Below are 25,093 nucleotides of genomic sequence, written 5' to 3'. Positions count from 1 at the left end.
AAATATATGGAATGGAGACAAGTGTAATTCAATATTTTTTTTACTGAAACTATGCGCGAAACGGCTCGCAGCGAAATGTTTGCCAGTACATGAAATGAAGTAAAATACAATTTGATTAAATAGCAAACAAGCAAGAGAAAGCCACAAAAAAGAGAGCGGGGAAAAAAACCAAAACGTATGTATGTGAAAATCTAGCACGACGATAAACAACAAACCAACAAAAGGTATAAACAAGCAAAAACCCAAAACTAAACGTAAATACCTATAAACAAATTCAAGTAGACAACAAATTATATTAAGCATTTCAAGGTATGAACACAGAAAAAAACAATGAAGCAGGTAAAAAACGTTTTAACAACCATGGTAAGAATAATTAGATAAAGAAATTCGGAAGACCGAAGAATGTGATTTTTTTAAGCGTTTTGTTTAAAATGGTCTTCATTATGTTTCTATAAGCTTATTGGCATAGCTCATTTTGGTTAAACGGAATGGACATTTTAGTGGATATGATTTGTTAGGTAACACAACCCTCATAATCTTCATTCAGTTTCTACTTTAAACTATAACTATTATCCTACGTTTTCTCTCTAAAATGCTGTGCACTAAATTAAACAAGTATCAAATAGCATTATTAATGGAGAATGAAAACTAGATTCATTGAAAGGGAGCGGTAGGTTAAGCGCAGAACAGCAAAAGGGTAGCTTTAAAATGTAAAACGCAACACGACGAATCTTGCTCAATTATCCGACTATGTTGTTGTCCTATGAGAAACTTACCAGCAAAGCGAGCCAAGTAGCTTTTTTTGCAGTTGAGTTCAAGAGGAGAGAACCAATCTCACCATAGTATTCTATGTAACGGCAGCAAAGCACTGGTGTAGCTATACAGTGTGATGCATTTATGTAACAGCATCCATGCACCTACTTGATGGTGAACTTCTACTTATGCAAAAGTGTTTAAAACATGTGAATTCATTTTTAGATTTATGTTATTCGCCTCTAAACACATTTCTTTTTCCTTTTTGTGTAAGTTGAAACTTCCATTACAATTTCAAAAACACAACACAAATCACAAAAGAATTATTTAAGTAGCATTACATACAAAATTAAGTACGTTCAGACGATACGAATGTGGTTTAACATTTTTGATTGTACAAATCTATGTGTTCTTTATATCAATGTTTTACACGAGTTACAAGTACACAAACTTTTCTTCATATCACCATTTTTTAAAAGATTTCTTCGGTTTGTGGAAACACCAACATTCTTCCAGCCATCGTTTTACGACAGTCGTTAATAGTTGTTGGATTAATTATGACAAGTAAAGCGCTTCTTTCCCACTATTATAATAATATTCTAATTGTTGATCAAAATATCGTAACAATTGGTCGCAACTTATTTTTCAAGGCCCTGTTTGCCATCGAAGATTCATATTATGTGAACGTACCTAATCAAATTTTCCTGAAACATATTTGCAAGCAATCCATTATTGTGAAAACAAATATGGGGTGTCTATTTCCACACATTAAGTTTTACAAACTGATACACTGTACGATTTTTGAAAAAAGATTACTTGGGGTGATTTTTAGTACCCTTTATTTGGAATAATATAAAATTGGATTACGTATGAATGATTAGGCAAATGCATCACTATCAATATTAGTAAACAGAAATCGTGATCTCATGGAATTTTTTATTGCCGGTATTCATATTCTGTTACGCTTAGGATGGTTTGTGCCGGGAAGTCGACTGCACACTACCATCTTGATTCAAGATTTTACATGCGGGATGACCGTTGAAGGAGATCAAAAGAAATTAATGTGGTCTGTAAAAAGATAATTTTTCACCACGAGGTACACTGCTCCTCACGTAAGTCCAGGCGCATACAAATAAGACGATCATTTGATTTTGCGGTCGATTTTTAAGTACTCGAAACTGATGACAAAGGTTTATTTTAACAAATAATCTTTCGGTACCTTCCTATAAGTTTTAAAATGGCTAAGTGTATATTTTTTTAAATTGAATATCAGTGATCCAATTTGAACTTTTTTCTGTTTTCCTTCTGTTTGTTTACTCATTATAATGTCTATGTAATACTGTGTACTGTTACTTCTTGTATCAGAGTAGAGACTAGATAACATCAATTTAGCTGCTCATGAACTACACTTAGATGAAGAGAGGTACTAATAAATCGACCGCAAAGTGCAGTAACCGCTCTGTTTTTATGTGTCCCGATTTCCGTTTGGGCCACTGTAAATTGAAAAAACAACCAACTGCCAAGAATAAATTACAAAGTATTTAACGAACTGTTATTGATAAAACTGAATGTTGAGGACGTTTAATAAAAAGAAATATTAAAACCCACTCTCACAAAAAGCACGCATAAAAACTTAATTGAAAATGTGTTTTTTAATTTTATACAACAAAATTGTGTCAAGTGTAACAAAAACAGCAGACATCAATCCATACTGCGGAGGGGCTGGCGCTTGCAAGACAGCAACAAAGGAAATGGCGCAAATGTCTTGAAGCCAAAAATCATAGCAAACGCTCATGCTTAGTACATGAAAATGTCAGTGTACCGATACGGTTGAGATTCGCAGCAGTCAGAAGCGGTAACATCTTCTCAAACAAAATCGGAGCTTCTTGATGAATGGATTGAAACTAATAACTAGCACATACACCATTTGTGGGCACGAAAGGGGGGAAAGAGAAAATCAAAGATAATTTAATGAATGTAAAGTGAGGAAGTGAAGTAAGCATTAAACGTGAGTGAAGCATTAATTAAAAAGAGCGCAAAGATGGTTAACATATTGAAATCAGTCAAATAAGAAGTTAGTTTAAAAATGAATGATAAAAAATAAACGAATAAATCTGATAGACGCCTAGTGTCCAATGAAAAGTATTCAGTTTTGTGCTTAGTTGTTTCACTATTAGAAACCCCCATCTAGTTTGCAAAACAACTAACATAGCAACTATATTAGGTGGTCATCAATCAAATTACGTGGCATTATTTCTGTTGAAGTTCTAGTTTTATTGTAATTTTTTTGTATACGAGGGAGTCGCTAGACGTTTCATCATATGAGTAAAATACTTTAATAATCCATATAATACCAACTCGACCAAATATGTACAACAACAAAAACTGGTGCATAGGAAGCACCAGCTGCTTGGGCTACGTCCCATTGGAACTCGTCCTGAGCACCCGCTCCAACCGGGTTATACCGTCGCGCAGCAACTTATTGAGACCGTGCAGTTTCTCTGCCCTTCTCACCTCGTCACGTAACATGTCGAGTAGCGATTTGATAAAGCTCGGATAGCGGTTCGCCAACCGACCAAGAAGGGTGAAGTACGCCTCCGGTGCCAAGGAGAGGTTTTCGCGCGTAAACTTGCTCATGGCGGTGCGCATCTCCTTCCGTATCGCATTCGACGGACCGTCCGTGCTGGATAGCATGGCGTAAACAATTTCCATGGCGAGCGCCCGGGTGGGGAACGTTTCATTGCACCTGAATGCATGCGTGAGGAACGACGTTGCTGTCAGTTGGATGAACAGGGCCGTCTTACCGTGGTCCTCTTCCGCCACCAGTGTTTGCAGCAGCCGCTGGAGCATCTGCATCACTTGCCGCGCGTTCGGCTGCGGGACGCACCGATTCAGTTCGACAAACACTAATAGCAGACGAGGCATCGTGCACCGTACGAGTTCTTCATTGCGCCCGGTGAAGAACAGCAGCAGTGGCCGCAAGGCGTCCGTTTCGTTTGGGAGTTTGTCAAACTGCGGTATCCATTTAACGAGCATGTTGGCCGTGTCGGTTTGTATGACAGGGTTCCGGCAGTACTCCGTGCTGCCGAGCATATCCATCACCTTGTGCCACACTTTCGACATGTCTTCAATCAGAACGGCCGTGACGTTGTTCCCGGTAAGGACGGCGAACGGCAGGAAGTAGTGATGGATCGCCAAATAGTAAAGGCAAGTCTTGTTTGTCGGAATGTAGAACCCTAGGGGACACTCTTTAAGCGCCAGAGTCAACACCGTCAGTATCTTCTGGCGCACGGTACTGGTTGGCTCAGGAATCCATTTATCGAAGTGCCGAAAGATTTCGTGCAGCTTCTTTGTCATCTCCATCCTCTGCGTCTCGTCCACCTCCCGAAAACGCTTGCCGACGCAGCGAAAGAACAGATTGATCGGCACCTCTTTCGGATTCTCGAGCAAGTCGTACTCGGGAATTTCACAAAGAAACTTAAACTCTCCCAGCCCGTGGACGACGCGCGAAAGCTCGAGTATCTCCTCGCGCCCGTACAAGAGGCCCATCTTGAGCCACTGCCGGATGACGGTGGGTTCATCCAGCAGCACCATTACGGTTAGACTTTGCGTGATTTCGGTCAAGTAGTGCAGCACCTGATCGGGATGGGCGTTCTTGCTGTGCACGAAGTCATTGAACATCATTCGAAACATCTGCGAGTCCATGTATTTCGCCACAAATATCGTTATCAGAGCGGCCAATCGCGCGATACACGTCGGCGCAGACCGCTTGTTCGTAAACCGTGTATTAACCATGGGGAATAAATGTTCTTTGATCGCTTTACCAAGTGCCTCGCTAGACGTCATTTGGCTCTTCAAGGCATCTGCAATGGCTGTGAATAAAGACGAACAAAATAACTGACAATATTTTCATCGCAACACTGGTATGAAAAAGGTTTTGTATTTTTCAATTAAATTGATTAGTTTTGAAAATAAAATAAAAATAAAATAAATAACTAAAAGTTAATAGTTTTGAGAAGGTAACATACACAGGTGAAAGCTGTTACAAGTTATTTAAAACTTACCATCGAGAAGCTTATGCCATCCAGTATCCTTGCAGTCCTGAAGATATTTTTCTATCCACGGACCGATTAGACCAATCTCACCACGGTTGAACGACCGTTTAGCGACGGCTTTTTCGAGTAGCAAAATGGTACCTTGCGCAGCGACATGCAGCGCCGGTTGAAAGCGATAGCCATACTTATTTAGAGCGCTTTCGACGTATTGTACGAGCACGGATATGTGCTCCGTTTTGTCGAAGGTTAGCGAGTCGCTGAGCAGAATCAACACCGCCATGTGGGTTTTCATTGCCGTGGCCGCTCGCTGGACACTGAGAGCGGGCGGTAGCTTCGAGTTTTCGTCAACGAGCCGTACTAGTTGCATCTGCTTCGACAAACGCGGAAAGTCCTCCTGGAAGCTGGTAGCGCTAAGCATTGTCAGTAGCAGGAGGGCGTGATGATAAACCCCTTGTTCGGTCATGTTTTCATACTTCTTCGGTCCCAGCTTAAGGATGATTCGGTTGAATATAATCTGCACGTCTCGCTTGCTCGGCACTTTCGTAAAGTGTTGTGTCACAGATGCTAGTATGATTAAAAACATGACGAAGCTATTGGTCTTGTAGTCCAAGCTGTCCAGCGTTGAGTCGGGGGCGGCAAGTGTCCTGGCATGCTCAATAAAATCCGCTATCGAGGCACTGATGCACGGCATGGTCGATAACGTTTCGCTTTTCAAACGAAATGGCGAGTTCAATCGCACGGCGTAGAAATCCCACAGAAAGACCACTGGCTCGCGCCGAATCGGCCACAGGCCGGTGATAATTGGTTTCAGTAAAATTAAACAGGTTCGCATGTATTCCTCCTTAGGGTCCGCTTGTACCAATTCCTTGATTAACTCATCGATGAAGTTGCAGTTTTGGGGAGGCTTCACGATTGGCGTTTCTATGTTTTCTTGCTGTGCCTTGGTTTCGTGAAAGAATGCTAAGGCATTGATCATCCATATTTTCAGCAGAAAACCGTCTGTTCGGTTTTGAACGACGGCCGGCATACAATCCCAGAGCAGTTTCCAAAAATCGATCGCGCCGCCGGCTTTCTCCCCCACGGACATAAGGCCGAGCCACAGTTGTTTCGCGCAGCTGCATAGAAATGGGCTTTCTTTGAATGCATCCTCGATCGTGTTTGTGGAAAACTGAAAGAACACCACTGCAAGCAATTCGCTCATCAGTTCGCGGTAAGTGTTTTCGAAGAATTCCAGGTTTGGTTTCTTCTGAGTTTCAGCACACTCCGTTATTTCCCTCGCAATCAGCAAAACCAACCAATTCCATTCCAATGCGCCGTGCAGCAATTCATGGGCTTTACCGTCTTTTTCATAAACGCACTTCCAACCATACGCTCGCAGAAGATCTACCGGTTTTGGTAGACAATTTTTGACGATTGCCACACTCTCTTCCAGTTTCTCCGTAATTTGGTTCGTAGTTCCTAGAACCACACGGAGGAAGTGTGTAATTTCCACTCGTTGCGCCCGGACATCATGGCTCGAGAAGCTTTGGATGGTCTGCATTTTAAGAATACGTGTACGCACAACCCGGCACAAATCGTACACCATGGAACCGTACAGCCGCGACACTTCGACATCCAGTAAAATATTCACGGCATCAGGCACCAGCGACAACCCAAACGAAATTCGACCATCCTGTACAAACGGACGAAGGTTTTCCACATCCGTCCAGCCTCTGTTAGGTGGTGAACTACATTTGAGCATGGTTTTTCTCCGAATCTAACTGTATTTACACCGTTTTCAATCCGAAACCGAACCGTGCTAACTTTCACGAGCAACGAGCTTTGAATAAATATGTGGTCCCTTTGCGCGCCTTTCCTATCCAAAACATTTATTTGACGTTTCCCAAACAAAACCAGGCTGGGTGAAGGTTCGTACAACAAAGCGTTATATTCAATAACCAAGGTAACAAGAACGAAGTAATACATACTGCTCTATACCTTGGTACGAGTTTTGACATCCGCAAGCAAATCAATCGTAGGAGGCTGTATAACTCCAAACAAAAACAAAAACAGCTTGACACTGCACACCAACATTCGACATTACTGCGTCATTTCAACCAAATAATGCAAGAGGTAAAATTACTCATATCACTGACTTCCGAATAAGCCTAGTCAAAAATAGAACACTTGCCTTGAGCGAAAAAAGGAAGGAGCGAGAATCTCATCAAGTGCAGCCGAATTTTGCTTCCGTCGTATGGTTTCGGTGCAGCTGAGAAGTGATCATGGATGTACAGAGCGCACTCAACACGATGCACACGCGACTGAAGGTATTGTTGATAAATTCGTTGACCGTTTCTTTAAACATTAATCAAAGGTGCAGCTTTCATTAAAACTTTTTCTACTTTGTGCAAAATAGCTGGTGGCATTTGTCCACTTCATTCTCATGGTCCTGGCGATGGAAAGCGTCTGGCTACCATCCTCTTATCTGTTCTACAATCTGCTCTACTTGGTAGCTCTGTTTTGGGCAATACATAGTAGGGAATCCACGGATGCTGTGCAGATTGTAAGTATACGTGCTGTTCTATCAACCATCCGTTGGCTTCATCTCACTTCTTTTTTCAGAGTGCCGTTATAAATGGATTCAGCTTCTTCTTCGACCTGTTGGGCATTATTTTGTATTTCCCATCTCATGGAATCATGTCGGCTGTATTTGCAATCCTGAATCTCTGTGTGCGCCCATTCAGTTTGTTGTTGTTACAACGGGAGCTTTCGGACCGTGGTGGAAGTTTTGTCTTCGGTGCGGGGAGTTCCGGACGAGTTGGTGATCTCCCTACCAGCTATGAAGACATTGATGCACCGCATCAGCAAACACCATCACACGGACAGGTGAACGTGGGCATTTTCAAATGAATCGCCTAGAAGGGCAAAAGGTGCAGTTAGTCAATGCAGACACTTCGAAATCAAACCAAATCGTTCACTTTTAAATCTCTTGGATCATATAATATTATAATTTAAATTTCTTTAATGGTTGTTGCTTGAGTAAGAAAGATGCCATTTATTCGTCATTGATATTGTTTTCCGTATACAAATAACCTTTATTCCTATGTTATAAGATATTCCATGTTTCAAAGAAGTGTGACTGTTCTTCACTGGCTTAGAACCTGGAAGGTACCGTAGGAGAGGTTTTGATAGGTAAAACTTAAATACACGTGCACACGACCACTTTAATCCGATAGGAGTCAATCTGTTCATTTTAGGAATAAAAAATGGGTTTTGTATTTGGCGATTGTGCGATACAAATGGTCGCTTTGTCAGGGAACAGATCTGCGAGTCCATATGATAATAGAAGATCTAATGATTGACTTTTAATTCTGTTAAGGTACACATTTGGATAATATTTTAATGTTTCATTTTTGAATAAACCAAAACTAAGAATTTATGAACGACATACTTATGGTTCGTCCGTCATCTTGGAGAAGCTCTACAAATTCATGTTCTCATGTTTTACCAGTTTTCCAGACGATATATCAAATAACATGAAGCCATATACCAAAATACTAGAGAGCAAAGCATGTGTGTGTAAGGAAATATAGGGACTACTCCCTCCAAAATGCGACCAGAGTTTAGTTACGAACAACAGCCGGACAATATTTGCTTGAATTTTTTTAATTTTCTTTTAAATTATACTTTATTAGATACTACTAACAGCATTATAAGCACGCTTTACCAATTACCGGTTGATGAAAATTTTATCCTCATCGAGCAGCACTTTTCCAAATGCACCAGTTCGGAACGATTTAATCATGAATTTAGCCGCCATAGCCACATCAGGGCGAATGACTTCCGTGCCATCGAGTTGTTTTGTACGGATTGTACGTTCCAAGTAAATTGCACTCTCCATCAAGGCGTTGGCTATCGAATCCGTCGGCTCTTTTAAGCCCATCACTTGGACGTAGCGAAAGTTTTGCTGCTTGTTCAATAGGAAAAGAAGATAATCGGCTATTAGCTCCTCGCCGACAAGGTGATCCTGCAAGCAGGAGACTAGTGCCAAGCGTAGGCCAGTTTCAGCATCAGCAATGTTTGGCTCCAAAATACCAGGGGTGTCCAACAGGTAAATTGGAGGATCCTCGCATATTTTGATACGGTTCAGAACGCTTCTCGTAACGCCAGGGATGGCTCCCACTTGGCTAGCACCTTTCTTGTTTAGATGGCGGTTTCGAAGCACATTAATCAGCGATGACTTGCCCACGTTGGGAACACCGATTATCATGATGCAAAACTCTCGCTGATTCGCACGGTTGAATCGGTCTGAACCACTGATAAGATCTTGCGCCAAGGGCATGAGCTTCCGTAATCCGCTACAGTTTCTAGAAGACGGGAAAATTACGTGAAATTATCGTGATTTTCAAATGAAATTGCTGCAAAATACTTACTGGATTTTGCAGTTTGTAAATAGTGTATGTTTAGCCTCATAATCATCCTGTTGCAGTCGTTTGATAATGGTGCTTTCAGCCCGCTTGTCGATAAGATCACGCTTGTTAAGCACTAGTATGTGTGGTTTCGCGCCGCTAATGGTGTACTTGAATTCAGCATTACGCCCTGTAAGCGGTATTCTAGCATCGTGCACCTCTATCACGCAGTCAACAAGTTTTAATTTCTGTTGCATCTGCTTCATTCCTTTGCCCATATGACCAGGGAACCAATTTAGCAAGTCCCGGGACACGGAAGGAAACGTAGCGCGAAACGATTGCATGTTTCACTGGCATTCAAGATCAAAAGAGATGGAATCGACTGCTATTTCGAATGCGATAGGATTTGCATGCACGAATGAAGGCCGGCACGACAATATTTACACTGTTTTAATTGAGACCAAGTGTATTATGACAGTTCCCGATTGTTGACAGTTACTGTGCGTCCACACTCCCCTACGATATCTTTCTACAATCTGGATTTCCGAGGGCTATGAGTTTATCGAATTATAATCGAATTTATAAAATGGTTGTTCAGCCGGCGACCATCACTGTTCAAACCTATCAAAAATTCACGGAGGGACTGCCCCACAGCTTTGGTTCATCTTTTCCGCATTCTCGATTCGAATCGCTATGTCGTTAAAGATTTCAAATAGTCCGGTATTCGTAAGAAAAAGAAGTCGATATGTGAAAAACGAAAAACTTAAATAGTTATAAGTAAAATAGTACACTTATTATGGAAAATGTAGCTTATGAATTGCATTTTTATTCAACTGATTTAAAAAAACATCTCATTCAAACAAAGGTGTGCTTCATTTGTTTACATTTAAACACAATTGCAATAACAAAACAATTGCACAGCCTGCATAGATGATGGAACATTGGTATTAAACACCAAACAGCTGTTAAATTCATAAACACCAGCGTTTGTAAGTAACATAACAACACAGATATCTCCGGAAACACAACCAGTGAAACTATGCAGAAAGGAATCACAAGAATAACGATAATCGCATATAGCCGTGCGGCAGCAACATAGCGTCCCATCTGACCGGCGAATTCAAACGATATACCATCAACAAATGAGGAAATAGTTTGTAGACCGGATACGAAGCCTGCCACTAACCAAACCTAGGCACCAATCTTGGATAAATTAAAGATATACCAAAGAAAGGCCTTTATGTTACCTGTTTGTTCAAGTCGGAATAAGGATGGTAGCAGCCAACCGGGTTAAAACCAATCAAAATATAAACCGATTTTGAAAAAGGGATGTAATTGTTTGGAAGATAGCCTCAAATGGGATACGTCGAAGAGATACCATACACCAATGAGGTACGCTACATCGGACGCGATGAAAGATTGCTTGAAGATTTGCTGGAAAAATCCCGCTGGATTATTTGAAATGGGATATGACACCACTGTAACGAATAAACGCCACTTCTTTCATAAGCCGGGAATATCGTTGGGCCGGCAAAAATATCGTATGGTAGGTACATGTTCTTTAGCATTCTGTTCAGTATGACTATCAAATAGGTAACTATACTATTTCTTTTAGGTTTAACAGCGACTCTCACGTGACAAGTTGGAGGGCAGATGGCAATTTTTCAAGGATCCTCGAAATCTATCATAAACTGATAACGAATATTCCATCGACTAGCCAAGAAGTATTTGTGTTCTGCCTTGGCTACTTTTCGGTTCGATGAAAGAAAACCATTCATCCTATAGGCTCACCCAGCGCTCGCAACGGGCTACAACAGAACCAGGACACTTTGAATATGCACCAAAAGGTTGCTGGGCATGTGTATGATGGCGACTCACGACCATCCTGTGGCATTGCTCAAACGGTCGTTCTGTGTATCTAGCTGGGTTGAACGAAGAGCCTGCCACTGCACGCGGGGGGAAACCGTGTTGTCTGGGTTGGCCATGCCGTTCCAATGACACACAGTGAAACAAGTTGATAATCACCAACATGATAAAAAAATCACAAGTAGAAACAAATTGGAAACTACCATGATGCATATGATGTCTGGAACATAAACGGGATATTATGATGTGTATGATAAAGTTAACACAAAGATTACTAAAGTGGTAATGAGAATCAAACATTACTTTTCAAAAATCGGAAACGAGTGAAAAACGTTATAAACGTTGGTAGACGACTCAAAAAGGAATGGGGTATATGCATATGGAAAATAAAAGCAACCCTAACGGGTATATCACAGAACTACGAGTCTAGCGAGTAGTTCATCAGATGTTCTAAAACTATAATTTGTAACAACGGTTAGTTTTTATTTCTACTACATAAAACAGCCTTAATGTTATTTACTTATTTTGAAAAATAATTGTTCGATTAATCAGTGGATGATGATAGTGGGTATTTATGAAAAATTCAATTCAAAAATGTGTATTTCTAACTGCTTTCGGGACATCCAATTTGTCAAATGATCCGGAGAGCCTTTCGTTATCGCTTCTTACTGCATAGAAAGTAGTTTAAAAGATGTACAACCAGTTAGCTACGAGTGACAATCGATTTATCGATGGTTCTATTACCTTTGTCTGTCTGGTGGCATACTGATCTTCGCCCTCGAACCACCGGGTTCGACTGAGTGTGTCTTCAAGGTGCTGTAATTAAATTCCATCCCTTCAATGGCAAGACTACTAATGAAGCACCTGCGCTTTCAACCGGTAGGCCGAATCTCCTTGCGGTGGATCTTCTACTCTTCCCGGAAGAGTTGACGTTCGAAAGGGAAGATATACATTACAAGAAAGCGATGCGCTTTCGGGGCCAGTCCGGGGCCTGGCACCACATAAACCCCCGGCCAGAGGTTACAGGTCTCGTTGGCCAATTAATCGTTGCGGCGCATTATTTTCCCTTATAATTATGTTTCGCGCAGGCAATAACAATAAACCACCAATGCCTCACCTCTCCTATCTGCTTGGGGAGTCGGGGTTGGGATGCTTCACAACGGAAAACGATTTCTGATCTGAATACCCGAAATATTCGTTGTTGAATAGGTTTCCTACAGGGGTTTCGCTGTACTTAAAGCGTCACATTAAGGGACTCAGGTTAGTAAAATTAGGGATGGAAGGCAAATGAGCATCCACACTGGCATTTTCGCTAAAATTTCTTTAAACAAGAAATCTTCGTTTATCCACACCAATTGATTTCTGGTTGGAGGGTTACAACAGCTGTAACTCCTTAACTTTTCAGCCATTATAGGTTCAAACATTCTTAACACCAGCCTACGACTGTTTAAAATAAAGAAAAAATATTTTACGAAAGTCCAAGCACAGATCAAAGGATACCATGGCGCGTTATTAGAATGATGTGAGTTTGTTTGCCGGGCTCGATAAAAAAGGAGCCTTTAACTTACCGTACCGGATATACCGTAAGAGGTTTGGCAGAAGCCCACGGTTTAAGGTTTTTGGGTCAGTGATTAGTTTTCCTCTTCTTCGTTCATCGCATTTGATCTCGTTCCCCGTTCCATTGTTTCATAGCTTTATTTTTTCTATATTTTTTACACTTGAACATGGGCATTGATGTTTTGATGGTGTTTTTTCTTTAACTGAAAAGCCGTTCTTAATGGACGGTTTAAGTGGTCAGAAAGTTGACCTGAATCGTCACGATATTCGTAGAAGATTGTAGTCATGTTTTTCTTTACTTATTACGTGTTCTCATATAAACTTGAGCAAACTTATGAGCCAATGAGAGCGAAACATTGTTGGACAAAGCATCGTTGTTCTGCCTTTGTTAGAATTTGCCGTGAAAACCCCTTCGAAACCCCTCTTATACGCCTAATGAGCCTGATCCGAGTAGTGTAAGCTCACCCTTTTTCCTCATTCGTTCATCTTATGGACAAAATGGATCCATACCATAAGCCATATTATCTAGAAATATAATGAAAACATCACCGAACGTAACTTTTCATATCTTTTCGTCCGACCAGCATATTTATTTTCGTGCCGGTTTTCCTTCTATCGACTGGATTATTTAAGATTTACATTTTTCCCTAGATTGAAATTCAACAACACATTGACCTCGTGCGTTGTTACAATAGCAGACACCTTCCACGTAGACTTTTGTTAGACGGCATGCTTGTTTTTGCTATTGGTCGTGCTGAAATTACCCAGTCCCGTAAATATTTTCCAGAATTTAGGGGGATAATAAGATCTTTCTCACGACAATATCTACACTAAAGGTATTAAATTTTTTACACCATTGTGAAACTAAATATGGGTCACGATGTTCAAAACTTCTTGGAGCTGAGTTAGACTATTTACCGAGAATACGCGAGTAAACCTTGCTATGGCTATATAACCTGACAAGTTGACTAATTTTAAGGTTGTCAAAAGAACTTAACTTAAAGTACAACAAACTAGAAATCGGTTACATTCAACAAAAATAAGTGTCAACTTAATAGGTATATTCAAAACTTTGAAATATGTTACGTTATGTTTATGTTGCTTTGCAGGTTAGAAAATTAATACTCCATTTAAAAAGTGTTTCATATATCTTTCAAAACATTATAACATCGTTGAAGGTAGGGGTCGGCATAGGGTGGACCGCGTTCGAAATCCGGCCCGTAAGAAAATATCATCTTGTCCAAATTCTTGTCGGATGTGAACAATCTTGGTTTTTTGTAAAAACATACAAGTTTATAATGTAACATAACATGTTTTCTACATTGAATGAGGTGTCTAATAGAAGACGCCTTCTACCTATACTTTCATAAGTAATTTTTGATCACCGTTTCACTAACGATTTACAGTCTGCTAAATGTGAACAAGAAGACAGCGGTGAAACCACATTTTTACTTTAGTATATTCTACATTGAAAAAATTAAATTATTGTCTCAACAAAATATGGTTCACAATATTCAAAACATTACAAAACCGTGTTTTTTTAATATATAGTCGGTAACAACTTGCCTGACATGAAAAGATGATTAATTCCAACCATATTAAAAGATATTAAATAACAAACGAAATGGTGGATAATTACACAAACTCAACGGAAATAAGTATCAAAACTAATGGTTTAATTTAAGCTTTGAAATATTGTATCTTATGTTTATGTTACTTTCCAGATTAGAAAATTAATAGTCAATTTAGCGTTTAATATAGCGTACACATCGTTTAAGGTATCTGGTGTTGAGGGCTCTTTTTCACAATTTGGTTCCTTTCAGGAATCGTGTGTCGAACTTTGCAGTTTTTTTGTTCAGTGTTGATATGTCGGAATAGAAATATTGAATAGAAAATATTTTTTCTTTTTAATCAATATTTTGTTTGAGTTATTAGTTTTTACATCGATAATCACAGTTTTTTAATGAAGTATAGCGAACTACACCGGCTTATAACTCTTTTAGATGAATTTCATTCATGCTTTTGTGCTTGTGCGAATACATTAAGTGGGATTACTCCACTCAGGCTTTAAAAAATACAAGTTAATGCAACGTCTTGCCTTTAGCAACCGGACACAACCCCTCAAAAGATGGAACAGGGGTGTGTGCGAAAGAGAAAGCTGTACGTAACAGTTTGGGGGGGATCTTATGACGCATATGCTCCGGCGCTTTGTGCTTAACGATTGCTTCGGCTGATCGTGGGGGGTCGATGGCGCATGCGGTGTTATGTTAACACCCTTTCAATGGAGAAGAAACGTACGTTAGACTGAGCCAAGTAGCTGCAGTGTGTGTTTCGACGATCGGCTTCTCGCTCCTTCAAAAGTGACTTACAAGCGATTTGTTGATCATTTTACAGCGTTCGTGCTCCTGTCTGACCTTCGATTGGATTGCTTCTTCCCTACTATCGTGTTTGATGTTTGTTGGGAGTCTTAATTTCCGTTTGACTAGGAAAGATGTGATTTTTTATACTTTTGTATTTTAAATTACACCACTTAGCATCGGTTATTTTTGTATAACACTTAATATTTTTGTATAACACAATTAACCTTTTGACATGTTTTAGGGAATGTTATAATGTACTTTAGTGAAATGGATGACGGTCAGGAACATCAACAGTTCTGAAACTCTCTGTAAATGGAGTTTTTCCGGAACGAAAATATAGTCCAAGAAACCATATCGTTTACAGTGGATACTTTCAGAGTAAGGGGGGAAAATTTGTTTTCGAATGCAGCATAATTGCTGTCGATATTCGTTGTAGCGTGTTCGGAAACTATATTACACCGGAAAATATGCGCTGTTCACAATTTTCCACCCCCTCCCCCCTTCCCTCTTTTGCATGATAGGACTTTCAATGAACGTTTCTGGGATTTTTACTTGGCTGGGCGCACCGAAAAGATTTCCGCTCGCCATTCTGTCACCTTCTTTACCCAACCCTAACAGATTTCTTGCAAGAAAAACGGTACACCCCGGATAAAGGGTGGACTGGTGATACTTTCCTTGGTGTCGCCCCACAAGGAAAAGGGAAACGCGAATAAAGACTGGACCAGTCGTCCAATTCGTCCCTGCTGGCGGCAGGTTGGTGATGATGATAGGAAAACTTTATCCCTGTTACTTTCGGCTCATTGAGCCGAACATTAATTGTGCCTGTGGTAAACCGGGCAAGGAAGTGGGCAACACAAATAACAAAAAAACAAAAAAAGGACTAGAAAAACGAAAACCCACCATAGATCGTTAGAAAGACATCTGCGGTCGATCATCGTCGGCTGCGGGAATAGAAGTGTTTGCAGGAAAAATTGTGAATTGACGCGTCGCCCGATTCACGCGTCAATGCTCAATGTTTCCCCCATCTCTTTTTCACACACACACCGGAAAAATGTGAAAAGAAAAGCAGATGCAAAGCAAAGGAGACTTCGATCTTGGTGTGAAAATATAGAAAGAACAAAAAAAAACAAAGAAATCGCCACAAACTAACGCACCGGGGTATCATCAGACGGAAAGCGAGTCAAAAGGGAAAATTTACCATTCGTAACAGCTTCCGGAAAAAGTTGCAAATGTGCCCCCCCCCCCCCCCCCCTCCCTGCGCTTTTCATCTGCGAACTAGTACAAAAGTTGAGGTTATTCTGAACAGACAAACCACAACTCAGCTTGTCAAAATTCCTTTAAAAAACATGAACAACTCATTGGAAATATTAAACAAAAGTCCGGCTGCATTAAGAACTTGTCAACATTTAAAACTTGTAAACTTTTGGTTTGTTAAGACTTCTTTTGTTTTTGATACACTTCATCAAGTATAGTGTCGTTTTATTTATTTATATTTTATATTTACATTGTATCGTTTAAAGAACTCTAGCATTTGAAAATGCTTGAGTATTATCAAGTGTCCACTTCAAACGAGGAACGAAGAAGTATTGAGCCGTTGAAAATAGTGATTGATCGGGTTTTGTCCATTTCTTGGCAAGAAGTTTAACCGGGAACAGCCAGTTTTGCGATGCGGTAATAATTCGCCTACCAATCGTTTTCGACATGCTAACTTGGCTGCAAACTTGTCTGGCCGCTTCAGTGCGCTTTTCCCATCGACTGATGTTCGCCGGTGTACCGCAGCATGCAGTTGTTTGTGGTTCGGGGGCCCACTGTCAAGGCGATCCGGTAAAGCGTTCGAAGATTTCCCTCCAACAACCCGGCTTACAGTGTCTGCACGGGAAAACACGAAAGTGATGTTTCCTTTTCCAAAGCACAAAGCTTTGCAGCTTAGCCGACCGCTGTTAAGGGAAATTTTCGTCACCAAAAGAGGCTACTTCCCGAAGCCAGCGCCAATATTCGTTCAAGCAACAGAACGGTACAACTTCCGGCGCAGCTGGTGCTTCACCGAGTTATTTATCCTTCGACGATAATTGTACTACACAGAATTGCAAGCGATTGCAATATTAGTATTAGTATATTAACTATGCAGCGTATTTTCTTCATAAAATTCCTGACATGGCTTAAGATTAGTTAAAATGGCGTCAAATTTACAAAGTTTTGTTTTACAAATATACGCACGTTAAAAGTGAATTCGTTTGTATCAGCAGTGTGTTCATTCTCTTGTAATTTAATATTAAATTCCAGTGAAAACAGCAGAATTCTATAACGAAAAACAAATAAAAAGATGCACAACTTGCAGAGGTGAATCAATCTATTCCGGAGCCTCAATTATGTCTGTTGTTTCTATTATATTTTCTATTTCCATGTTGTTGAAAATTCAACTTAAAATCTATAATCTCATCTATTTAAACAAGTTTGACCCGACCCATTCTATCCGAATTCTGCTATCCATTACTGTCGGGTAACCCTTATAAGAAACGTGTTATTAGTTTTATGTTTTGAACAATTACATTAATATGTATCTCCTATTAATTTAATGACTTTTTTATCTTTTGTTAATTCTTTTATTTTATACTAATTTTGAATAAAAAGTGGATTGTTGATTAGTCATTTCTCTTTACATATGAAATCTTTTGATCAGTTTCGACTGCAATGAAGAAAATAATCATTCTAGTCATAAGAAAATACACCTCTGCCAAGCTAAATCAACTGTATCAGGTGGAAAACTGTAAGAATCAATCACCTTCCGATTTATTAGTGCAATTTACAACAAGTTCAACACAATAAAATCCTACTCCACAGGGTGGTGGTTTATGTTGTTACGAACAGCACTCGCTCAAAGTACGTTGAGGATTTCAACGATCCCCGTTACGGACAGAGCGACCCCATTTTCTATTTTTAATAATTTTACATATAGAAAGAACAAATACAACACAAAAGCGACAGATGTGCTGACTTTATTATTAGCAGCACTTGTTAACTTTACAATTGGATGCAATCCTAATACTTCAATAAGGGTGGAAAGGGGGTGGAATAAGGGTGAACGAGACAGCTGCGTGCTGTGCTTAGCCGATTAATTTTCATGGCCATTCATGGGGGGTTGATGGCGCATGTGATGTTGTGTTAACGCCCTTCTGCATCACCGTAAGCGAAAGAAAGAGCGAGAGCAATAGCTGTCCGTTTTTCAAACGCTCAACGCTAGCGTTTTTCTGTAATTTGATAGTAGTTCTTCTAAGACTCGTCCATCTTTTTTGTCTTAGAAAATTATATTCGATTGAGTGTAATTAACTTCGATTTAAAAAAAGATAAAGTTAGATCAAAACTAGAGAAGGCTATGATAACTTTTCATTTCATTTGTGAAGGTTTATCTGTGTGAACGAATCAAAAAGATTGCAATCCTAATGAATCAGTCAATAGAAAAAGCCATGCGAATATATAAATTTAACTAGAGTGAAAGTAGTAAGCTATTTACTTGGTTGAAGAAGCAGATATATTGTTGTGCTTATTTTCAAAGCAACAACCTAAGGTATTCTTTCTTATTCTAACGTCTCTGTTCACTTATCTTCACAGCTGGAACGTAATGTGATGCATCCACTATTTTACAAAGCCGTGCATCAGCGTTCTATTTTTAGCTTGCATTTATTGATCAGTCCGACAGTGTTCTGTCGCCATAAAATTGCGTATGTGCAGGATCTTGTTCAACTTTACGTTTTGCCTGCATATGATCACACATGTGTTCGTTTGGTCGTTCACAATCGCTTTTTTTTCCGAATGGTTTCTTTCGTTTTGTCTAACTTTAACTGTTGTTGAATCACTTACTTGTACTTTCGGAAGAGCAATGATCAGCTCAACATGCTTGACTGGCTTGTGAAAACAAACCGGTGAAGACCATCTCTTGATATTAGAAGAAACTTGATAATCTCGACGTTGCTATGTGAGATCATGGTTCCTGTTCGACTAAAGAAAACACACACAAAAACACACACAAACTAGGGTTGTTTTATTCTTCCGACGCTATATTCCACGAAAGCCAAGGGCACCACTCTGCACGAAAACCGCACGAGTTAGGAACTAGGCAACAGCAGAAGGAAATGTTGATCAAATTTTCTAGCCTTCCTGTATGAGCCGTTGCCCGGGTCTCGGGTCTGCGCCTACACGAACGTGTCGGTACAGCTCCTCCAGATTGGAATATGAGCACCACTTTTTTTACGACCGCAGCGAAACGTCGCCAGCGCTTCGTCGATGCTGCCAGCCCGTACCCCTTTTTCACACCACGCTGCAGATGTGACGACTCGTCTCTATTTGTCGTGTTTTTTGCGGATGTTGGAGATGTATGTCGATTGCATTCGCGCCGGAGAACGTTCGACTATTTCTGCTGTCCGAGTGATTTACGACCGCGAAATGCATGTAATTATTTTTTGATCACGTACGATCGCACGGCGCGTCTCAACCGACAACCCACACCATCCGTCGATGGTAGCTCATGTTCATCTCTATTTTCCTACTGTATTTCTGTAGGAGGAGGTTTGGAGAGAGTTAGAGCAGCCTCTGCGGCGAGGGGGAGAATGTAATGATTTGTTAAGGTTTAGTAGAAATTCCCCAACATCGAGTCGGTTGAACATATTCATCGTCCATAAAATCATCTCGGTAAAATATAATTGTTGCACAATTAGTAACGCACATCTTGCTGGGGAGGGTTTCTGCTTTCAAATTATTTTTTTCCCTCCGACAAAAATCAAAACCTGCGGATTCCGAGGGAGCCAAGCCGACTTTTCCACGAAAGGCGCAACCGGATTTCACTCGCGAAGAGTATTATGGTGGTGAAATCGTAAAATGCAGACATCCACCCAAAAGAAGTCGCTAGTCAGAGTCGCCAACCCGGGCACCTATTGGTTCCTAAGATGTGTGGCTTTATCTCAACCAACCAGCCCCAAGATAAACCCCGGTCCCTTCACCAGCACCTTAGGCGGAGAAAATATTTTAAATCATCCTTCCTTTCTCTCATCTCGTTCTCTTTTTTCCATCATTTTGTTTTTTTTTGTTGTATTCATTTTTTCCCCTTTTGAAAGCAAACCGGAACCGGTAGTGCGCATGCAGACGCATCCTGAAATTAATGACCTGTTAAGCGAAGATAATTTAATCCACTCCTTGATTGCGCCCGGGCCATTTTTCAGGTATCCGGAACCGTATGTCCGAACAGGCCGTCCCGAACTGAAACCTTGTACGATTGTAACAATTTTTCAGATTTGTATACATTTTTAAATATTTCAAACTAAATTTTTCATCAACAACAAACACACAGTGTGCTCTCAATTAAAGTTGTTTTCACTGAAAAATATTATAATTTAAAACTTTTAATTCGTGTTTGAAAACGCTTTACAGTTCTATTATGCAGTTTAATTGTTAGATTATTTAAATTAATACAATTATATTTGCATTTAGACTGTAAGTAAAAGCTTGTTCAATCTTCAAAGAAAACTTTAACCTTTCTATAAGATTAGAAGTGTACATTCCTTGCTTAATGGTCAACAAATAAATCCCAACATCTAGTATTCAGTGCTGAATAACGTAATCGTTGCATCTCACAAGCAAACAATTAGATTAAGAAAAAGAGAACAGAAATAAAAATGAATTTTGAATTAATGAACAATTTAATAAAAAACAAAGATCAAAACACCAACTCGAATCGATTGAGACATACTAGGCTGGGTATAACTAAAATAGATAAAGGTACAACGCCGAAGAAAATTGTATGTGACCAGTGTGGGCAAATTTTTCCTGTTTGACAATGGTGGGCGATCATCAATCTGCGGATGTTTTCACGTTATTTTTTCCCAATCGTTTCGTAAGTGGGCTATCCACCACGGCTTCCAAGAAAATCTGTCCCGGGCCCTTTTCAATCCCACATGGTGTTTTATTTGGTTTAAGTAGTTCATGCAGTCTTTAAGCGAAGACATACACTGCACACATTCGGTCGGCACACATGCGATTTCGAGCAAATTCGCTCGCTGGCTGGCAGTTTGTTTGTTTTCACGTTCGACTTGCATCGACCGGAAAAACGATGTGCAGCGTACGAAAGCCCACACAGCGGCGGCCGTTAAGTTTTCCGATGCAGTCTGCTGTGGAAATTTCCGCCGCCAAGAAAAGGGAACGCGCGCCAAATGTGGGCAGAACAAGTGCATAGTGCACATGCTGCCGGGCAAACGCAACGATGTTCAGAAATAGGAATTATGATGGGCAGAAACGGTTTATTTGTTTCGCCTCAAATAATTAGACAGCAATGGTGTAACAGACGCGTTATATTTGTAGCTGGCCAGTTAATCGGTTTTTGCTAGTTTTCAAATGGAGCAGAATGAGAGCAGGGGACGGCAAAGCCCGACTCACGGACGAAAAATATCTCCAATTTAGACGGCTTTATGCAAGATTTAACACTTGTTTTATTTGTACACACTTTGCGTTAACTTTGCGACTTCTCCGTATACTTCTTTTAGACTTTCTCTATCTAATTTTCTCTTTTGATTGTTGTAAAATCCAAATCTCGAGAATCTCTCGCTCTGAATCCAGCGGCAAAATAACATTTACTTTGCATCAACAATAGCTACTTTGAGGAAATACAATTTTTTATTCCAATGGTCTCCATCACGAAGTTAAAATTAACTCACAATATACAATACTTCTCGTAACTGAGATTTTTATTTTAGCGTTATTTTTATTATTAAAAGTACGCCAGTATAGCGTCGTCATTGTAACATTTGAGAAGAGGATTAATGAATAATTAATATAGTATAATAAATAATTGATATAGTATACAGAGGATTAATAAATTGTATAATTAATTAAATTAGTTTCACGGTACAACGAAAGAAAATGTATGTGTTAAAAATGTAGAAAACTAAACGAAAAAAAAAACATAATTGAAAAATAGTTAAGAGGTTAAAGAATTTAAAGGTAAAATTTCAAATATATTATTCTCACGTTTAGAAAATCTACAAATCATTTTAAAAGGGTTTTATTTTACTTTCGAAACATCAAACCATCGGTTAAGGTAGGGGTCGGCAAAGTCTGACCTGCCAATAGGTTTTATCCGGCCCGTCTGAAAATTTGAATGCTGAATACAAAAACACCCATTTCAATTTTTATCGGATTTGTTCACATTTTTTATCCAAAAATAAAGATTAAAATTGTTGAAAAAAGTGTTCCTGTTATATGTTAAAAAACAAACAAATCAAAAGTCAACAAAAATAAGCGAGAATATGTTTCAAACGTTTAACGATAAAATTTTAACTAGTTACAAATAACTTTAGTATTTTGCAAGTTGATAGTCCATTCAAAAGGGTACTACTTTGGAAACATTAAATCATTTCGGGTCTCAACATCAACCCAACGCCAATCCCTTTTCAGGAAATGATTTCCGACCCCTGGATTAGAGTGTGAAATTTTCTTTCATCCATCGTGGAAAGGTTATCGTGAAAAAACGTCCAGAAGTTGGTTGAATACAGTTCAGTTTTTATTCATCTTTTTGGTTAATAAGTAACATGTGATGTAAAGTGATTGAGAAACGATTAATTGTGCATGTGTCTAATAAGAAAAGCATCAAGTAGCAGTAGCAAATACAAAACCCTCCAGCAGGTAGGGAAAAATTCTATTCTCTAGTTCTCCACTTTAGGCAGTGTGTCGTCTTGCTGATTCGCCCCCTTTAAACTGCGTAAAAGGTAATAAAAAGCAAGAAAAACATCAGAAGAAATATGACGATCGCAGGAGGGAAAAAAGGGAATGGGACAAAAGCAAATTAGTTGTGCTACATAAGACGTTTCATTCCGATTGTGTTTCACGAGTGTTAAATGAGATAAAAAAGTAGCAGTATCAAAAACAAAACCCCCCAGTGAGGGGAGGCAAATTCTACCAATGAAATCCTATCCTCTAGTTCACCACATCGATGAGTTCGTCGTCGTCGTCGTCGTCCGAGTGGTCGTCTTCCCACGTCACCGCCTTCTTGGGTTTGCGCTGCCCTTCAGCGACCTCGACCGACACCGTCAGGCCGGAAGAGCCCGCGATCGAGCTTCCGGCGGCAACGGGTTCGGTTTCGAGCAGGAAGTCGGGCACTTTCTGCTCGCATTGGAACAGAATCTTCATCAGATCCTCGGCGATGGCGCGATCGGTGCGTGGATCGTAGAAGCTGGTGGCGCGTCCCTTCCGGTCGAAGCGTCCGGTCTGGGCGATGCAGCTCACGTACTCGCCGATGTTCTTCGGCATGTCGTAGTTGATGACGTGATAGATGGGGATCTTGAGCGGTCCATCGATCGCGTCCGGCGTGGCAACTGCCACCATCTTGCGGCCCGCCTTGAGCTCCCTGATGAGCTTCTGCTGGTCGGGGAGTGTCATACCGTCGAAGATGAAGGCGGTCGGGATGTTCAGGTTGTCCGAGAGGTGTGCCACCAGCAACTCCGCACTCTGCCGGTCCAGGACGAACACGAGCGTGCTGCAGATGGGGCCCCCACGCAGGATCTCTTCCAGCTTGGAGCGCTTTTCCGACTGCTCCACCCGGTGGATGGTCTGCAGGATGTCCTGCGACGTCCCGCCGACGACCTTCACGATCACCGAGATCGGGCGGGTCAGGTACTCCACTGCCAGATCGTGGACCAAGCCGTTCATGGAGAGCGAATAGATTACCGTCTGGCGGTTCGCCGGCAGCGTCGGGTCATTCATCAGGAACTCGATCGCCGTACGGAGGCCGAGCTGGATGATCTGGTCTGCCTCGTGCAGCACCACAGCCTTCACGTTGCGGAACGCGACTGTACCGATGGTCTTCAGGTGTATCAGCCATCCAGGAGTCACCACCAGAATGTGGCACCCGCTGGCGATCTCGCGCTGCTGGTCCACAAAGGTACTATCGACCACGCACACCTTCACCGGCGTACCGTAGGCGAACTTGCGCGCCTCGGCGTACGTTTTGGCGGCGGTTCGGCGCGTCGGCGTGACGATGATAACGTAGGGCTGGGGCGCCGTCAGCTCCAGAACCTCCTGGGCGAGCACTAGCTGGACCATCGGCAGCACGAAGGCGGCGATCTTGCCGGCATTGGTCTCAGACACCACGTACAGATCGCGCCCGGCCAGCAGTCCCGGTATGGCGTACCGCTGCACCGGCGATGGCCAGAACACTCCCGCCTTGTGCATATTCTGGCGCAACGCTTCGTCGAAACTGCACTGGCCGAATCCGCACTCCAGGTAAGGCGGTAAGTCCTCCCCGTTCACGCGCACCAAAATGTCGTCCAGGCGCGAGAATTTCCGGTAGTTACGCTCGTCCGTGCCGAACACTTCGGCCTCCTCCTCCGTCAGCTCCGGCAGGATCGGCAACTCCCGGCGGAGATGCGACCCTGATGAGCTTCCGGCGCTGGCCGGCGGACACGCGACCGCATTAGTACCCCTCCCACACACGTACCGTTCGTCGCGAAAACCACGGCGGCTTTCACGACCGTCACGCGAATTGCTTGCTTCCTTGCTAAACATTCTCCGTTTGCGATCTACACTGCACGCGATCTCTGAAATGACTAATCCAACAGCTTTTCTGCGACTAGCTCGCACCGTTGCGCTGCGCTTACGCGGAAACCGCGGAACCAACTGCCGCTGCATGTGTGTGCGTAGCATGCGATCATGCCCTTATTCACTTACACTCGTTCACACACACCACCAGTGGAAGAAGGATGCACGGGCAGAGCTGGTGCCCTTTCGCTTCAGTAGCGGAACGTGGGGACAAAGGCACTAAAAGGGCATACATTAAACTCATGTCTGTGTTTAGTTGATTCCTATTACACACTGCATTGTGTTGCTTTAAGTTGAAATCAACAAATTCGTTGTATCCCTCAGATGTTAATACATTCTCTACAATAGTACAGTGCGTTTCCATATCATAATTTAGGACAAAGTCCTATGTCCGGTATTTTTGTTTGACATTCCACAAAACCAGTTTTTAATATCTCATGAAAGAAATCATACGACAGAAGGACAGTTAAATAAGAGTTGTACTGAATAAGTTATGCTTTCTAATATTTGTTTCGGCTTTCATATTAAATTTCAG

General features: G+C 41.2%; 4 protein-coding genes across 4 annotated transcripts; 1 reads left to right on the top strand and 3 right to left on the bottom strand.

Annotated features, from left to right (window-relative positions):
• Window positions 1-3,099: 3,099 nt before the first annotated feature.
• LOC131291018 (protein MMS22-like) lies at window positions 3,100-6,596 on the bottom strand. The gene is made up of 2 exons (XM_058320210.1): window positions 4,818-6,596; window positions 3,100-4,625 (listed from the first exon to the last, which is right to left on the bottom strand). Exons 1-2 carry the CDS (start codon window positions 6,547-6,549, stop codon window positions 3,169-3,171), a joined length of 3,189 nt encoding a protein of 1,062 aa, XP_058176193.1. The 5' UTR covers window positions 6,550-6,596; the 3' UTR covers window positions 3,100-3,168.
• Window positions 6,597-6,873: 277 nt separating this feature from the next.
• Window positions 6,874-7,768, top strand: LOC131290903 (type-1 angiotensin II receptor-associated protein-like). The gene is made up of 3 exons (XM_058320089.1): window positions 6,874-7,114; window positions 7,204-7,350; window positions 7,410-7,768. The coding sequence occupies exons 1-3, from the start codon at window positions 7,070-7,072 to the stop codon at window positions 7,695-7,697; spliced, it is 480 nt and encodes a 159-aa protein (XP_058176072.1). The 5' UTR covers window positions 6,874-7,069; the 3' UTR covers window positions 7,698-7,768.
• A 699-nt stretch (window positions 7,769-8,467) lies between these two features.
• Window positions 8,468-9,600, bottom strand: LOC131290875 (mitochondrial GTPase 1). Its single transcript, XM_058320060.1, has 2 exons — window positions 9,221-9,600; window positions 8,468-9,154 (listed from the first exon to the last, which is right to left on the bottom strand). Exons 1-2 carry the CDS (start codon window positions 9,538-9,540, stop codon window positions 8,518-8,520), a joined length of 957 nt encoding a protein of 318 aa, XP_058176043.1. The 5' UTR covers window positions 9,541-9,600; the 3' UTR covers window positions 8,468-8,517.
• Window positions 9,601-22,938: 13,338 nt separating this feature from the next.
• Window positions 22,939-24,525, bottom strand: LOC131291017 (ATP-dependent RNA helicase vasa-like). The gene has a single exon (XM_058320209.1). The coding sequence runs from the start codon at window positions 24,523-24,525 to the stop codon at window positions 22,939-22,941; it is 1,587 nt and encodes a 528-aa protein (XP_058176192.1).
• Between the last annotated feature and the right edge of the window lie 568 nt (window positions 24,526-25,093).

Source organism: Anopheles ziemanni, chromosome X (assembly GCF_943734765.1).
Source record: "Anopheles ziemanni chromosome X, idAnoZiCoDA_A2_x.2, whole genome shotgun sequence".
Lineage (NCBI taxonomy): Eukaryota > Metazoa > Arthropoda > Insecta > Diptera > Culicidae > Anopheles > Anopheles ziemanni.
Note: the sequence above shows the minus strand (reverse complement) of the source record. Positions and strands in the feature narration are given on the sequence as shown.

Bases quoted from the DNA above. Each gene is read 5' to 3' on its own strand.
- LOC131291018 (XM_058320210.1), bottom strand. From the start codon at position 6,549: ATGCTCAAATGTAGTTCACCACCTAACAGAGGCTGGACGGATGTGGAA. The intron at 4,626-4,817 runs GTAAGTTTTAAA...CTTTATTCACAG, and splicing joins ATGGCATAAGCTTCTCGATG to CCATTGCAGATGCCTTGAAG.
- LOC131290903 (XM_058320089.1), top strand. From the start codon at position 7,070: ATGGATGTACAGAGCGCACTCAACACGATGCACACGCGACTGAAG. The intron at 7,115-7,203 runs GTATTGTTGATA...TGTGCAAAATAG, and splicing joins CGATGCACACGCGACTGAAG to CTGGTGGCATTTGTCCACTT. The intron at 7,351-7,409 runs GTAAGTATACGT...TTCTTTTTTCAG, and splicing joins CCACGGATGCTGTGCAGATT to AGTGCCGTTATAAATGGATT.
- LOC131290875 (XM_058320060.1), bottom strand. From the start codon at position 9,540: ATGCAATCGTTTCGCGCTACGTTTCCTTCCGTGTCCCGGGACTTGCTA. The intron at 9,155-9,220 runs GTAAGTATTTTG...CCCGTCTTCTAG, and splicing joins TTTACAAACTGCAAAATCCA to AAACTGTAGCGGATTACGGA.
- LOC131291017 (XM_058320209.1), bottom strand. From the start codon at position 24,525: ATGTTTAGCAAGGAAGCAAGCAATTCGCGTGACGGTCGTGAAAGCCGC.